This window comes from Trachemys scripta, chromosome 4 (assembly GCF_013100865.1).
Source record: "Trachemys scripta elegans isolate TJP31775 chromosome 4, CAS_Tse_1.0, whole genome shotgun sequence".
In the NCBI taxonomy this organism is placed as follows: domain Eukaryota; kingdom Metazoa; phylum Chordata; order Testudines; family Emydidae; genus Trachemys; species Trachemys scripta.
Genome location: NC_048301.1, coordinates 105,981,354 through 105,998,999, shown reverse-complemented (window position 1 = coordinate 105,998,999; position 17,646 = coordinate 105,981,354). Strand labels below are relative to the sequence as shown.

At 43.2% G+C, this 17,646-nt stretch overlaps 1 protein-coding gene and 1 non-coding gene across 3 annotated transcripts; both read right to left on the bottom strand.

Moving 5' to 3' along the window:
• Nucleotides 1–1,641: 1,641 nt before the first annotated feature.
• Nucleotides 1,642–1,749, bottom strand: LOC117877502. The gene has a single exon (XR_004645727.1). It is a non-coding gene; the product is annotated as a U6 spliceosomal RNA (small nuclear RNA).
• Nucleotides 1,750–13,691: 11,942 nt separating this feature from the next.
• On the bottom strand, nucleotides 13,692–16,537 carry ASCL2 (achaete-scute family bHLH transcription factor 2). Of its 2 annotated transcripts, none has more exons than XM_034770433.1 (2): nucleotides 15,252–16,537; nucleotides 13,692–14,545 (listed from the first exon to the last, which is right to left on the bottom strand). In XM_034770433.1, exon 1 carries the CDS (start codon nucleotides 16,003–16,005, stop codon nucleotides 15,277–15,279), a length of 729 nt encoding a protein of 242 aa, XP_034626324.1. In that variant the 5' UTR covers nucleotides 16,006–16,537; the 3' UTR covers nucleotides 13,692–14,545; nucleotides 15,252–15,276. The 2 variants fall into 2 exon arrangements, with proteins under 2 accessions (XP_034626324.1, XP_034626323.1); XM_034770432.1 differs by having other exon boundaries at nucleotides 13,692–14,548; nucleotides 15,252–16,536.
• Between the last annotated feature and the right edge of the window lie 1,109 nt (nucleotides 16,538–17,646).

Genomic DNA, 17,646 nt, shown 5'->3' with positions numbered 1-17,646 from the left:
TAAAACTATATATGGGAATTGTGTCCTTCATGACTGTAGTTCAGACCCTATTTGGGATAAAAAATAACACAACCGGTGAGGGCAATTCCAAAGTAGGTAAATTTTGTTATTTTGTTTATAGCTGTGTAACTGAACTTGGTATTTGAGTTGACCTGCCTTCTATCCAAATGGATATCTGCAGGCAATTAGCACCAGTCGCCTATGGATAGGGGGTTGCCTAGGGCAGCAAAGCGGTTAGTGACTGTTTATTGCCGGAGTAACGGCAGAGCCCTGGGAGGACAGCATGTTTCAGAGGCAGCTAAAGCTCTTGTGCTGGCACTGTTGGGTAGTAAAGAATTGCTGTGTTCCTCCATGGAACGCCTCTCCCACAGCACCTGCTGCATGGGAAATGAAGTAGGATCCATTGTCATTTTTCTTAGAGCAGCACTGGCCATGGGCAAAGCACTGTGAGGTAGAAATATGGCCCAGGGTTCTACTGCAGATGATGGGGATCTGCAAAAGAAGTAAATAGAGACCAGAAAGAGAGACAGACAGGAATTAGAGGGAATCAACGAACAGAGAGAGAAAATGGAAGGGGACAAAGAGGCACAAGGACATTACAGGGACAACTCTAGGTGTCTTGCTGCTGTAGACAGCCCAGCAAATGTCCATCCAGTCTGCAATCACCTGCTCAAACAGCTGCAGAATGCTTTGCTACTTTAGGCTATAGGAGACTCTAGTCATGGTCCATAAATGTTTGTGACAACCTAGTTAACAAGCATTGGTTTTGTACCTACATGATTGTCACCCTAAGGAGAAGGCTTCTGCCAGTGTTTACAATAAACAAAGTTGGGCTTTGTTTTGGGGCCAAATTTGCAAAACACATCAGCAGCCTACATCTCCCACTGTTCCCATGGGGACCTGCAAGTACTGAGTACATTTGAAAATGTGGCCACTTATCTAGGTGGCCTAAATGGGAGCTGTTGAAAATCTGGGCTAATGTGCCTAAATTGAGATGTGGGACAGTTTTGTTTTGTTTAAAAAAACAACAAGGAGTCTGGTGGCACCTTAAAGACTAACAGATTTATTTGGGCATAAGCTTTCGTGGGTAAAAACCTCACTTCTTCAGGCTGCTGATGTGTTTTGCAAATTTGGCCCCAAAACAAAGCCCAACTTTGTTTATTGTAAACACTGGCAGAAGCCTTCTCCTTAGGGTGACAATCATGTAGGTGCAAAACCAATGCTTGTTAACTAGGTTGTCACAAACATTTATGGACCATGACTAGAGTCTCCTATAGCCTAAAGTAGCAAAGCATTCTGCAGCTGTTTGAGCAGGTGATTGCAGACTGGATGGACATTTGCTGGGCTGTCTACAGCAGCAAGACACTTAGAGTTGTCCCTGTAATGTCCTTGTGCCTCTTTGTTCCCTTCCATTTTCTATCTCTTTTGTTTGTTTGTTAAATATGGAGATATACCTATCTCATAGAACTGGAAGGGACCTTGAAAGGTCATTGAGTTGAGTGCAGTCCCCTGCCTTCACAGCAGGATCAAGTACTGTCCCTGACAGATTTTTGCCCTGATCCCTAAATGGCCCCCTCAAGATTGAACTCATAACCCTGGGTTTAGCAGGGCAATGCTCAACCCACTGAGCTATCCCTCCCCCCAAATAGGGAATACTTCACAAATTTTGTGTGTCATCCTTGTGCAGGGACCATGCTAATCTTCTCTGTATCATTCCAATTTTAGTATATGTGCTGCCGAATTAAGTTCTGTTCCATGGTGAGTGCTTTGAATTTATTATGGTTCCCAAGTTGGTCCTGACCCCTTGCCAGGAAATGGCTGCCCTTGGGCCATTGGAAAGTGCTCCACTGCCTGTCGCTGAGATTGCAGATAGCCACAGCACAGGGCATGTTTGCAAACACACACACACAGAGCTTTGTTATTATGTCCTGGACTGGTCCTCCCTGTACTTCCCTCCCTCTCCTCCCTTCTCATGTGTATTTGTTCCTCGCTTTCTATTGCTGTTTGCCTAAATGATAGGTGGGGGCAAAAAAAAAGGCAAATCCCCCACCCTTCTCCTCCCAGCATCCCCGCCTCTCCCCTCCCCTTCCCATTCTCCCTGCCTTTCACTATAGAGTTTATTTACCAGAGGCGGGGCGGAATAATGGGGAACCCACAATGAGGATAATGAGGTGCAAAAGGCCACAGCAATGGCTTCCACAAAAGGCTGCATTGTGCTATGCTGAAGGGGGAAGGGGAGCTGTAAGAAAGGGTAGGGGAGTGACTGGGGGGCACTTTGATCCATCTTGAAAAAGACAACTGGGGGTGGGGGGTGGTGATGACAACAAAAAACAAAACACAACAAAACTTCTCCCAGCTGGGACACAAGTCAGGATTTTCCCTTCATTTAGATGGATAAGAGCCTGGCACAATGAATATGCTGACCTGCTTCTATTGTTCCTCAGCTTGCTCTGAACTCTTTCAAACTCTTCTCCTTCTCCTCCAAAGAGTCTCTCCCCTCCTCCCTGCTTTTCCCCCCTCCCTTCCCCTCTCTCTCTTGATTTGTGAAAGGAAAAGAAAGAAAGAGAAAGGGGGATGTGTTGGGAGTGAGGGGCGAAGGGTGATATATTATGTGAAATAAATTTAAAGGTGTGGGGGAGGAGGAGATGGAAGGCATCAGTGGCAAAAAATGGGATCTCAGAGGGAGAGCCAATAAAAGAGATCCCCTTTGCACATATAAGCCACCGCTGCTATTGTGGAGTCCTTCAGAAAAGGCCTGGGACTTCATTGTGATCACAAGGGCTTTTCTTTAGGGCACAGAAAATCAACAGCTCCTGTCTGGTTGTTGTTGTTTTTAGATATATTCCTATAAAGGATTCATTGTTGTAAAAATATATATATTATATGAGCCCTGTCAGGCTATGCAAAAGGGAAGCCAGGAATGGAGGCAGGTGTTGTGCATGCAAAAGGGGGCAGAAAGAGGGTAGAGAGACAGAATGGAAAACAGGGTACCTCATGGAAGTGTGCTGCCAGTCAAGAGGGAAAGATACATGTAGGGGACAAAAGCAATAGGACAGACTGTGTTGCAGGCAACGGGTCTGATCCCAAGGCCACTGAAGTCAATGACAATGAGAATCTTCTAAGCTCTGGATCAGGCTTTAGATCTAAGACTCACCTGCTGGAACCCACTAGCATTTTTCAGTACAACAGGCGGAGTCAAATTCAGCTTACACCAGATCTGAACTTGGCCCATACATTTTTTCACCAACAGATCAGTATGTTTGACCCTAATCAATAGTGACTTCACGTTATCATCAGCAATGGCTTTTCAGTAGTGTATATATGTTAAATGAATTTTGTGGTTTTAGTCCAGTTCCCAGCAAATGGGCACCCACATCTCAAAAACCACCATCACTGTTGGCACCAATTAGTATCCTTGCTTGCTAGCTCTGTAGCAAGACCAATGAGTGAATGGGCATCAAATATTTCAGCATTCTACTGTAATGGTCCAACACACTGCAATAACATCAGTGTAAAATGTTTGGGACCATTAATTTACAATGCTGGAGTGTTTTCTTCTGTTTTAAATTATTTATGATTTCAAAAACTTACAAGGCACGTGTTACCATATTATGGTGTAGGCTTTACAATGGCGCAAAACAACATCTTCCCCAGGACAAGATACATTGAAACCCTCTGCAGAAACCAACCTAATGTCCCTGGGAGGATCCATCACCCCAATTCAGCAAGCTACTGAAGCATGTCTCACTTTAAGCATAGAGAGACAAGGTGGGCGAGAGACAAGCTTTCTTACCAATAGATATTAGTCCAATAAAAGATATTTACCTCACCCATCTTGACTTTCTAATATCCTGGGACCCACACGGCTACAGCTTCACTTTAAGCATGTAAGTAATTCCATTGAAACCAATAGGCCCATGACAGGAGAGAGCGGCTAGTAGACTAAATGAATTTTTTACATTTAATGTGTTGCTTAGGATAGAGCAGACGGGATTGTATCTACAAATACTTCTTTGATGTATGTTATTAATCTATGGGCAGCACCTGCTTTTGTTATAAATCATTTTGCCAAAGGGAATTTAAGTCCTTCATAAAATCTTTAGGGAACTGTGTGTGTGTGTGTGTGTGTGTACACGTGCTAACGTGAAACCCCTTTCGGCAGATGTTATCTCTTTTAAACAATACAAAAGTGATTAGACAACATTCTCTTGCCAAATTAATTCCTTTTATTGTTTTTTTTAAAAGGTTGATACTGTTTTGTGTTGTATGTGTGTTAACATTTCACCTATGAACTGGCCAGCTTGTGGCAGGGACTTTGAAGGAAAAAAACTCACCTGGGGGCTATAGTAACCATACATACTGTGGGTTTGTTTCTAGAGAAAGCCAAAGTTAAAAAGAAAGTACAATTTACTGTGTCCTATGATTGGATAATTATTATACTTATAACTTTTAAATAGCTGAAGCTCAGTCCCTGAGGGAAAAGAGAATGAGGAGGAGAAAGAAATAAGGATGCAAGAATGTTAAGGTAGATGCACAGAAGGTCGCGGCTTTTCTATAATTAAATCACAGACAATGTTCTTGTAAAGTAGTTCTTGCATCATGAGAACCAGAGTGTCTCTTCTTTCAGCACTTTGGACACATACATGCTTATGTATCAGAGGGGTAGCCATGTTAGTCTGGATCTGTAAAAAGCAACAGAGAGTCCTGTGGCACCTTTAAGACTAACAGATGTATTTGCGCATAAGCTTTCGTGGGTGAATGCATCTGACGAAGTGGGTATTCACCCACGAAAGCTTATGCTCCAATACATCTCTTAGTTTTAAAGGTGCCACAGGACTCTCTATTGCTTTATACATGCTTATGTACTCCCATTGTCTCGGCTCTAATCCTACAAATACATGTATCCTTAAACAAGTGTGTAAGTGATTGGAGCATCAGGGTTTAGGGTTCTTTTCTTCCAACCCTCTACTTGTTCCCCTGGTTTCTGCCCTCCCCGTTCCAAACTACTGAAACAGCACTAGTCAAGGTCACTAGGACATCCTTCTAGCTAGTTCAAAGGGTTTACAACCATTTTTTCCTCCACTCCCATCCCTCTTTTAACTCCAGTGACTTTCTGCACTCCTCCATCTCCTCCTGCCTTGCTGCATGATCCTTTAGTGTCTACTTTGGTGGCTCCAACCTTCTTTTCCTGTACCTGTTGGAGTGAACACTTCCTACAACAATGGAGGGGTTTTTTCTGTCCATGTAGGTAATCCACCTCCCCAAGCAGCAGTAGCTAGGTTGATGGAAGAATTCTTCCATCAACCTAGCCATGTCTACACTGGAGGTTAGGTCAGTTTAACTATAGTTTATTAAAATTTTCACACCTCTGAGAGCTGTCGCTATGCCCAGTTAACATTTAAGTGTAGAGGAGGCCTCAGTTTTTCCAGAACTGGGGTGCTTATCTATCTTCCTAATCTTTGTCCACTGCCCCCCTTCTATAATGCCTTTGACAATTCCACCCTTTTTCCCATTTCCCATGTTTTCAGCCTCAAAAGTGTCATCCTTGATGCTCTTTTTCACAACCTAACTCTCATGTAACTTAGTCCCAAAACGTAGGTGTTTTTAACATTATTTTACAGAACCCATTTCAAACAGAATCACTCCAAAAAAAAAAGTGTATATGTGTGGGAATAAATAATGAAGATTTTTTTCAAATTATTTTTATGGCCTTTTTTCAAATTTTGAATTTTTGTCAAAATTTCAAATGATTTCATCCTGTACTCTAGTAAGAAAAAAATTGTTTAGAAAACTTAGTCACTTTTTTACAAATTTTGAAATTCCTAAATTAAAATGGCATCAAACTTTCAAAATTCAAGATCTCTAATTAGAAATCTTTTCATGATTTTTTTTCATTTCAATTTAAAACTTTTTTTTTTTGTTACCTCAGTACTGCAAGGGAGTGCTTGCAACACAAAAGCAATGACAATAGGTGACATCAGGAAAACTAGAAAGAGAAAATGTTTATAAATCAAAGTGAAAATGACCTGTCTCGTTTGACTGTCTAAGCTGAGTGAAATGCAAAAAGTAAAACATATCCACACAGGAAAATAAATTAGAACATTTAATTTTTTTTCTCTTTAACTCTTGGTCACACAGGTAGGGATATACTTTAATATACAATCATAGACCCCAATCCTACAATCAGATCTGTAGGAATGGGCCTTTCTGATCATGTGACGGCATGCTGAAGGATCAAGGGGTCAGCAGCCTGAATTGGGCTCTAGGACTAGGACCTGAATAGGTTGCAGTGCAAGCTTGTGGTGGCAGCTATGGTCCCGTGCATCATGTATAGTATGGGGACTTGAAAAACCTAGGTTCTAATCTCAGCAAAGACCTTGAGCAAAGTCAGTTCATAAGATCTTTTTTTCCCCTATAAAGCCATCTCTAACCCAATCTGCTTCGCCCCCGTTACAAATTAAAAATCATCTTCCTTTTGTGCTTTTTTTCTTTAATAAAATTGGATCTAAAATGTCCACCTCACTTTGCTGGTGTTTCCCACCAGCTGTCTGTGGCTTCCTTGAACATCCCTGTTGCCTGCTACAGCTGTACTAGGTCCCTCAATTGCACCACTTCACTAATAGCTATATTTATTTATTTATTCTGTGACAATGGTGATGCCCCAGGTGGAAGAGGAGTGGGAACAGAGACATGAGATTATCAAACAGCTCTCAAATAAAGGTTGAGTAAATTTTATTCATGAAGATCCACATCTACAGGACTTACATAGCACAGCGTAGTCTGGTGGGTTGCTCTAACTTCTCAAGACCAGAGAAGACTCTCCATCCAACATCCTGTGACAGACCCAGACCAGTGGGGTACAGGAGTCTGGTAGAGGGCAAATATGCTGGTCACTGGATGAGTAGTTTTCTGTTCCCTGAGTGACCAGAGCAGGGGCTGCACTAGAGTAATCAGGAACCTGCTAGAACCAGTTAAGGCAGGCAGGCTAATTAGGACACCTGGAGCCAATTAAGAAGAAGCTTCTAGAATCAATTAAGGCAGGCTAATCAGGGCACCTGGGTTTTAAAAAGGAGCTCACTTCAGTTTGTAGTGTGAGGAGCTGGGAGCAAGAGGTGCAAGGAACTGAGAGGGTATGCTGCTGGAGGACTGAGGAGCACAAGCATTATTAGACACCAGGAGGAAGGTCCTGTTGTGAGAATAAGGAAGGTGTTGGAGGAGGCCATGGGGAAGTAGCCCAGGGAGTTGTAGCTGTCATACAGCTGTTACAAAAGGTACTATAGACAGCTGCAGTCCACAGGGCCCTCGGCTGGAACCTGGAGTAGAGGGTGGGCCTGGGTTTCCCCCCAAACCTCCCAATTGACCTGGACTGTGGGTTCTTCCAGAGGGGAAGGTCTCTGGGCTGTTCCCCAACCCACATGGTGAATCTCTGAGGCAAGAAAATCTGCCAATAAGCGCAGGACCCTCCAAGATAGAGGAGGAACTTTGTCACAATCCATATAGACTAAGACAGATATACCAGCCTCTAGTGACCCTTTCCTATAGCCCTTATGTTAGCTAAGGATGGAACACAGGTGCTTTCCTTGTAGCTCTGCCTCTTGTCAGCCATAATAAAGGGGTAAAGCAGACTCCCTCCCTCTCCCGAAGAGAAGATGTAGTGCTGGTTATATTGTTGCCATGACAGAGTTCTCACCTTTCTCTCTCAAGTAAGGCTTGAGCCTTTTTGCTATGACAAGTAAGTTGGAAGAAATTTTTTAAACCTGTTTTATTTATATATATCTAGATAGATAGATATGGACTGCTGGTCACTTGGAGGGAGGGGGTATAAATAGACCACATCCTTACTACCAACTAAAGGGGTAGTATCAGTTTCTCATAAAGGAATAAAAATTCCCAATGAAATATTCAAACTGAATTGAGCTAAGGGGCTGCTGAATTCAGTCTGAACATACCCTGCAGGGAACTCTTTATCCACAGCTGTACTGTGGGTATTATAGGCAATCTAAAATGAGCCTTCGGACAGCATCTCCAGAAGCTTTTCAACTAGTTAATTTCTTTGTCACCTTGTTGTATGCTAGACTGTTAAGAATCCTTTTTCCCCTAAAGATCATAGTTTGTGGTCACACTCATTTCTGTTGTAATGTAATTTGCATTTCTATGTATAATTAACATACCCACTACTAAAATTTCCTTTGGTACCAGAGCTAGAATATTATGGGTTGCTAGGAAGAAAAACAAATCCCCAGTTTCTGCTGATACCAACAAAACCATTGGGAGAGTGCTCAAAATCAAATCTAATTTTACTTAATCTTGACCGTTCCAGGGAGTGGATAGCCCAGAGGATTAGTAACAAAATATATTTCTAGTCTCCCTGCTTAAATCCAGCCCAGATAAGTAGTGATTGAAAATTGTTATCAACAGCCTATGTGAAAAGAATTAATGACCTCTGGTCTGTTCCTAGCAAACTGGTGTCCATGTCCCACAAACCACCACCATAACTGAAAGTCCTCAGCAGACACACCATTAATCTCCTATAGGCCATTTCTTTGAGGCTGGAATAGAGGTAGAGGCAAAGTGGTGTGTGGGATCTTGTGTTGCTGCTTCCGGTGCTATGCCTGGTCTGTAAGGAGATCTTTATGAGGTGTTATATAAATGGAAGTCATTGTAAATTGAAACCAAGAGTTAATCATTCTCTGCAACAGACTCATTTATAAACCAAATATTTACTACTTTGCAATCTGATCGGGATATGAGGAATACTATAAATCCCTCCTATTCTGGAACCTTTCTGGAAAGTTTTTCCAGGAAAGCTCTATACTGAAAGCTGTTGTCAGAATCTTGGTCTCCTGTGGCACTCCATTCCACTTTAAAAATCTGAGGTTCTGCAGGGGATTGCACTTTGTGCGTATTTGTTGTGGGGTAAAACCACGTGATTGTCTGAAATGTTCTTTGGATGGTAAATCTTTGGAATAGCCTATATATCCTTTTCTTACAAAGTCATTACTTTTCACTGGACATAGAAATAGTATTTATGGATTTTTCTCCTCTAAAAGGCTTTTTGGAGGGAGGGAAGCAGGCAATGGAGCCTGACAGCAAGTTGCCCATGATATGTTGTAGCAGAACTCCAGAATTACAGTGAAGTACAGTCTGCTGTGAAGGTATTTTTAACATTTATTAGGATTAATTTGCTTTGGGGAGCAAGAACAAAGCCTCACGCTGAGCAACTCAAAATGCCAAAGGAGAAGAATATGGGTGGAAAAATAGATGTTTTCTCAGACCAGGAAGCCCAAGCTGGATCTGACAATATGTTCCTGCCTCATTCCTCATTAGAAATGACTGAGACATGTGAAATGCTATGGAGTGGTGGGAGGATGGGAACTTTAAACAACTTTTTGAAGTAGTATCAGGCGTGGAGAAGACTAGACGGCACTTCTGTAAAAATGACTACTCTATAACTCACACTGAACAGAAGGAACAATATTGAGACCAACGCAGCAGAATATAAAATTGATTGTTTTGATATCCCATTCCCAATTGCTAATTCCTGGTCTGCACACAGTTTTCATTTGGTATAACTACGTTTGTTAAGGATGTGAATTGTTTTTTACCAGTGTAGTTATACCAGTACAACCCTTAATGTGGACACAATTGTATTGGTACAAAGGTGCCTTATACTGGTATAGCTTAGTTATTTCCCTTCCTGTATGGGAATAAGCTGTACTGGTAAAACTGAGTCTAGACTATTGGGGTTGTACTACTTTAACAATGCCAGTACAATTGAAGCAGCACCATATTTTTGTGCGTAGACAAGGACTAAGCCTTCCTGGACTCTTCTGTTCAATTCTCTTGCTTGAATCTGATTGCCTAAAAATCAATCCTTTACCCTGGTGCTGTATTTCCTTGGTATGAGCTCTGAGCATTGAGTGCCTCAAGTTTGGCATCTATATTCCTATTTAGAAACTTAAATAACAGTGACCTGCTAGTCAGAGAGGCACAATGCCCACAATTCCCATTGCAGTCCATGAGATTTGAGGGTGCTCATGGCGGTTATTTAGGAGTCTAGTTTTAGGCTCTTACATCTCAGAATTCATAGAAGCCCCAACCAAGAGACTCAAGTATTGAGACAAAGGATTGAGATTCTGAGCAACTGGATTTCAAAGAATTATTATTTGTATAGGAGCCCAGTCATGACCCAGGACCGCACTATGCTAGATGTTGTACAAACACAGAACGAAACGACTGTCCCACCCCAAAAAGCTTACAGTCTTACAAAACAGAGGAGGTTGGAAGACTCATGGCTTTGCTGATCGGAACATCTAGTCTCATCTCTACATTGTCAGTTCAAGTCCAGCCCAGATCCATAGTGACCAAAAGTTGTTTCCATGTGAGTGCTGTCTGGGCCATTGCTATTTCAAATATTTTAATGATCACAATTCTATTTACAATGGACACAATACACACAAGCACTGTACAGTTGGCACTAACTGGCACCCTTGATGACAGTTTCAAGAGAAAAGCCAAATATTGAACTAACATGGAGACCGAATTACCCCTTCACCAACAGAGATGAGACCTCCAGACTGGTGAGGGTGGGAGATTTTGTGCTGCTGCTGCCTTTGCCATGGGTCTCCAGTTTTTTCATTCTGGCACCTTTCACTTAACATATGGAACTTTCAGGACCTGTGGTGATTTTTAAAGTCTAGAACACTCTGGGTAGGCAGAGTTTCAAAGACTTTCTAGTTGGCAGCAGAGACTGAAATGTAGACTCAAGTGTGGTTGTACATAGCTAACAAAGTCCCTTCCGTTGTCCAGTTTACATATAAATGCCATACTGTCTTTTTGCCCCTGCCTCAGAGAACAAGAAATATATTTTGTTCCCTCTCCTATGAGACATAACTGATGACCCATGTCTTTTCAGTGCCTACATAAAAGATGGCAGATACAATGTACGGGACTTTTACATGAAAGTATAAAGCTGTTAACACTAGAGTGAAGTCATCTTACTACTTTGGTGCTTTTATAATATTTCCTGTATGTTTTGTGAATTTAAACTAAAAAGTACCTTTAGGTCTCATTTGAGATTAAAATGGCTGGCAGGAAGAAGGCTTATTCCATCTTATTTCTTCAAAAAGCTTATAAATAAAAGCATTCTTTAAAATCTTTGTACTACCCATAGTTCTTTCAAAATCAGTATCTGATCTTTCCGTTCTTTCTTCTAATGCTGTTTTCTCAGCTTGCTACACTGGGAAGTAAACTATATCCTCTTCTAATGATTCACATACTCTGAGGCTGGGAAGAGAAATCTTTTCTCAATTCCCTAAAACTTTTTCTAAGCCAGCATCAATATATTTTCCAATATATTTTCCCCATCAGCAGAAAGACTTAGAACTATTTAGTTTGTTCAAGTAGCTTTATCTGGAGTTTTTTTATAGTAGCCAACCCTAGAGGGACCCTTCTCAAATTCAAATTCTGGCTCTTCCTTCTGCTTTTTATTTATGTTCAATATTCTCTTCAAGATGATTCTGTTGGATCATCTTGGAAAATTACACGGGATGGTTCTTGAGTAGATTCAATCATAGCTTAGTAGTTATTAAAATATTGGCTGATGGTATAAAATTGCATGGGAAGTTGACCATGGGCTCCATTCATAATCGAGGCCATTGAACAGCTACAGACCACTTAAATATTTCATCATTTTAGCATCTCACCAGTTATAGTTAATAAACGTTGCTATCGTTACAGTTGATACAGCTTTAATATAGCTGCAGCCATATCTCAGTGATCTAGTGTTCTAGAAGCAATAAATGACTTAATACTAAATTAACAATTCAAATGTAGCTTTTTGGTATCAATCACTTTAATGGCTGCATATTTTCCTTCTTTAAACGGTATTAAAGTTGTCTAGACCAGTTGTTATCCACCTTTTCCATGCTGGGACCCCAGCCAAGGATCTAGCTGGGACTCACCTCCCATTTAAGTAATATGAGGAGAGCAGGGTGTCTGTGATCCCCCTAAACCTGTCTTGGAGCTATTATTTCAGGCTGTTTGCAGGGATACCTGTAAACAGCCTGAAACATCAGTTTATGCGTGGCTCATATTTTTGCAGTAACTATAAGAGCTAGAAATAAAATTCTTTTTAAATGAAAGGGACAAAAAGAGATGGAAGTTGTAAACCCTCTGCCCTAAAATTGATTCACAACCCCCAGGTCTAGTTATGGGATTGGCGTGCCAGGCAAAGCTCTCTTCTCAATTCTAGCACTGGTGTGCTGTGTGGTGCTGACAAGTCACAGGGGAAAAATTTCAAAAGTGCTTTATGGATACAAGTCCCATTATATTTCCATGGAACTTAGTCTCCTAAGAGACTAAAATGCTTTTGAAAATTTTACATTAGGACCGGTTTGCTGTTTTGTTTATAAAAGATGCTAAAATGCCCTGATCTGTTAACTTCAAAGGGAGTTGTGGGTGCTCTGGCCTTCTGAAAGTCTAACCCTTAACCTCACTGGGCTTTCATCTATTAGGACTGAGGATAAAAGCACACATACTTTGTATCATACAGTGTATCATCCAAGGGTATCCTAGTTAGTGCTTTGAAATAAAATAGGGGAGAGGTGGAATTGTATCCTCCCATTGCTTTTTCCTTGAATCACAAGACGTATGCACTACTTACTCCAATGGAGTAAGGAGGGTCTATACACATGGCCTTTGGAAAGTAAGTTAGTTTAATTTTTTGTAGTTTGTTCTATGTTCACTCAGCATATCCTGTTCCATTTTGCTACAGTTCACTGAATTAAATTAGCTACCAACATATTTGGAAAATAAGGTCCTTTGTTTTCCCATTCATAGTCTCCTTTGCTTCTTATTTTGTCATTGTGATTCATAGTAATCTTCCCCAACAGCTGAAGGGAGCTGTAGCATGCTTCCACTGAAACATGCCTTCAGCATAAACCTAGAAGTAATAAACCTCTTAAATGAGGTTAAGAACCTGTACTACTTACTCATTTGAAACTCTTAAATAATGATTTTTATTACCTCTGAATAAGAGTATTAAGTAAATGGTATACTCATCCTTTCACATATCTTCAGTTAACATTGGCCAGATTTGGATACCCCCACCCATCCTGGGCAGGGATTTCAAAGTACGAATCAACTTGAGTAAGGGTATCAATCTAATCAGGGCCAGGACAAATGGAGACCTCAGAAAACCATTGTCTCCAGTAGTTGCTTAGAGCTGTATTGTGCCTTTAGGCCAAACACCGCAATGAAGGCTGGGCAGAGCTGCACCACTACATCTTGGGGAGATGGAAGGCATCCCAGGAAGAACCCCCTTTGCATCACTCCTTAAAAGGGTGGAGCATGCTGGTCCCTTCATGATCTCACTTCCTTTCCATGCATTTTTGGGTAGCTAGTTCTCCTAGCAGTACTAGTCACATGCAACGTTCTTACACTCAGCTAAGCATAAGGACTGTGAATATGTCTGGCCATAGTGTGGGAAAAATAGCGGAGAAGCAGTTTCCTTGTTTTACCCTCATTCCCCTTCTGCATGCGCAATCTGGCCCCATATAATGATTTGCTACATAGAAGTGTTCTCATGATTAACCATTCTTCCCATGTCTTCCGTATGCAAAATGGGAAGTATCTGTAAGTAGACATGGTTGAAGTGTGCATCCTATAACTAGAGAAGCCATTTATAAATAGATTTTATTTATAAAGTCAATTTACATAAAATACTCTTCAAAAACTGCATATGTACAACTTAAGAATCCCTTGCAAGTGCATACAAAATGCCTTCAAAACATTAAACTTCAGTTTTCAAATAAGTGAACCTTCACACCAGACAAGACTTGGACACCACATTTAAGACAAAACATAATTTTTACAGTCCTTAGTAAAGTGTTGGAAAAATATTATCTAAATTGTATAAGTTCTCAAAACATTCTAGCTGGCAGTGTTAAGGAACAAGGAGATTGGATTTACTAGAACAACTCCTCCTCCCTTTCCCCTTTTCTAAAGTTTCTTGTACAAAAATAAGTCTTCATATTTATAGCGTTCCCATAGGCAGTTCAAGTTACATATAAAATAGAATCTTTGACATTACAAAAATTCCCTCCCACTTCAGAAAAAGGAAGCATCAAGTGTTAATTTTTCACCCCTCCCAAATAAAAAAAGTACATGTGTGTTAAAAGTCGGAAGCCTGGTAGATTTCAATCTATCACTTGAAACATGAGCATACCAAACCATTTCATTGGCAATTAAAGCCTTGGAGGGCACCATAAACTCCTGTACAACAGCAGTTAAAGATATTGGTCCCTATAACCTATTTACATAATTGCACTTTAAAAAAAAAATTAAGAGCCACAGTCTTTTGTTCCAAGTAAGAACCCTGCTAGGTAGGTTCCAAAGCCCACTCCCTTAAAGACCTTGGCAACAGGGCTCTTTGAAGGTAGAAAACATGTTGTAGTAAGAAGAGTCCGTTTTGCTCTTCTGCTGCATCATAATAGGCATCAAGGACAATGAGGTACTGAGGTCCTGCACATCTCTGCTTTCAAGGCTGCTACAAAGAAAAAGAGAAAAGGGCCATTAGCAGTGCAGCATGTGACTAACAGACTCTGCCCAGCTCCTGGGAGAGATGCATCGCTTCCTCTCTGGCCACATGTCCACACTAATCAATATCAGTGCAGTTTAAATCTCTTCCACAAAGCGATGTGCCAATGATTTATTGTCTTTATAAAGTACTAGTAGCACTTGCCCCACATGCCCATGTAGCCTCTCCACTCCACCCTTCCCTCCGAAAATGACTGCTATAAATTTAAGTTTCCTCATTTATTTTGGGTTTTTGCCACCCAAATCTGAAAGTTTTTATTCTCTACTCCACCCCCATTTTCAAAACCAACCACATGTCTTATTCAGGTTGCAGCTATTCCCAGTGGTGACTCACCTGGGACCTAAAAGTTGGGGGAAAGTTTTTTATGCAGTCGAACTCAAGGACCGCATTTCATTAAACTTGACTCCAACGTTTTCCCTGTCTTCGTGTTAATGGAGATGGGTGAAAGGCCAAGTTCATTCACTTTTGGGAGGAAACCTTTTTTTTATTTTTGGCAATGCAGCCCAATAGCTAAATTAGATCATTCAGCCAGTGCAACTCTGACCAGTGTAGGGCAACTGATTCTTGCAAGCGCGTAGGGCTGCACCTATTGCAATGCTCGGGGGAGGGGGAAAGAGGGGGTACATGGCAGGTCCCACACCGGCCGCTTTACCTGAGGCTAGGGGACGCGGCGGAGGTCAGTAGCTCCCGATCCAGCTAGTGAAGTCCAGCAGGTCCCGCTCCTCGGGACTCAGCGCCCCCTCGTAGCCGCTCTCATCCGAGGAATAAGCCGAGTGCGGGGACCCCGGCACGGAGCTGCCCTCCCGGCCGCCGGAGGAGGAAGAGGAGGCGAAGGAGGGCGACGCGGAGGAGTAGGAGCAGCCGCCGCCGGGGGCGGCCCGCGCGGGAGGCAGGAGGCCGTCGTGGAAGGCGGCGCTGACGGCGTCGTGCTCGTCCAGCAGCTGCTGCAGGGCTCGGATGTACTCCACGGCCGAGCGCAGCGTCTCCACCTTGCTCATCTTCTTGCTGGCGGCGCCGTTGGGCACGTGCTGGCGCAGGGTCTGGAAGCCCAGGTTCACCAGCTTCACCCGGTTCCTCTCACGCTCGTTGCGCCGGGCCACGGCCGCTGCTCCCCCCGCCGTCTGCGGCTGCCCGGCCAGCCCGGGGAAAGCCAGGCGCCTCTTGCACCGCAGCAGCTCGGGCGAGCCGGAGCGCCGCTTGGAGCCTTTGCAGCGCGCCGCGGACGAGCTGGGGTTCTGAGCCGGGCCCTTAGCGGCCACCAGCTGCTGCTGCACCGACGAGGAGACGGCACCTGGCATCGGCTGGAACTTCATCCCCAAGGAACCGGCGCCGCACCCGTGCAAGGGAAAACTTGGGCAAGGCGGGGGTGGCTGTTGCATGGCAGCTGCTATTGGCCCACCGTTCATCTTGGGGCATTTACCCTACCTCAGCCTCCGGGGGGCAGGTGACCGGGGCAGGGCTGCAAGTGGGGGAAAGTTTGCAAGGGAAAAAAAACTTGCAAAAATAGTTTTTTTTTGGGGGGGGAGAAAAAACCCCCTGCCAAATATTTTCCCCTCCTCCTTAATTGCAAACAGTGGGAGCGTGCCCAGCGCGTGGAGCCTGGCGCTGCTCCGCTCAGCCACAACCCCGGCTGCTGCTGCTTCAGTAACCCACCCCCTCCCCTTCTTTCCAGCCCTGCTCCCTTGCGCGCTGTCAATGCGCCTCTGCAGCAGGTTCCTCCCAGCGCTGCCCCTTATCAACACGCGCTGCTGCTGCCGCCGCTCGCGAGCCCCCGGGAACAGCACGCGACGCGCCGCGCGCCACACACACAACAGCCCCCCCTCGCTGCTCCCGAGCCTCCTCCCACCCAATGGGGAATTCGCTTGGCAGCTTCGTACGCCCGGCGCGTGGCTCCCGGCGGAGGTTCCATAAACAATCCCTCCCCCCGGAGAGGAGCACGCGCTCCGCCTTATTTGCATCCCAATGCAGGCCGCTTGGGGCCTAGGAAAGCTCCAGCTCTTGCACCTGTGAGCAGCAGACATAGAGGGAGACCTTCCTTTCCTTCTGTCCCTGCACGCTTGCACTGAGTGGAGTGTATCTCTCTCCCACACTGTTGCCTCGGAGCGAGAGACAGGGGAAGACCCTCCCTCACCCTCAACTCCACCTCGCCCATGAAGGGACCCGCTCCCTTACTTTCCACCACACTCCACCTGCACTGTGAGTCTCAGGACTGCGAAGCACTTAATCTCTCACCGTCCCTGCCAAACACATGCGCTGCTAAGCCACAAATATGCACATAACGCACCACAGCTTTATTTTCTATACACAGCAATGTTGTTTTTACAACACACTCCGTTTTGCAGCAGTTTCATAATAAACCCCCTGCCCCTCCCCATGAGCTGTGTAAATTTAAATGCTACAATATAAGATTATTTTGTATACCTATGTTTGTAGAATAACCAACACTGTAATATGTTACCTGATTAACTGTCCTGTATAAACTTTCCACCCAAACATCACCTTTGGCCTGAGACCAAGCGTGGAAAATGTCAGCTCAGAAGAAATTTGAAAAAGGTATGAGGAAAAGAAGAGGTGGTCATGGGAGTTAGACTGTATTGCCAACCCCAAGCACTGGGAAATCATGCGTCAGCCCTCAGATAATCCTAATATTAACAGTGAAAATCATGAGAAATTATTTTAAATACTTCTTTATTTCTTTTTGTCTTTTGCATCTGGTTTCTGAGCTTTTCAGGTGTATGCACTTTATGTTTTCAAGCTTTTCTCTGCAACCGTGAAGGCTAGAAATCATTTTTAATGACCACTGAGACTCTCACTCTCTAAGACTAGATCTTGCAAAATCCAAATATTGCTAGACTTGGAATAAAATTGTGAGAACTGGCAATACTGTTTGGCACACAGCCTTGATCGCCGCATGTGCTAGCTGTGTCTGTTTAGTAAGTGTTTCTATAGAATCAACTATATTTTCCCAACACGCTTGGCAGACAGATTTAAATGATACAATAAAACCTTTTGTATTCATAATGCATTCATAACCTATGTAATGGTAT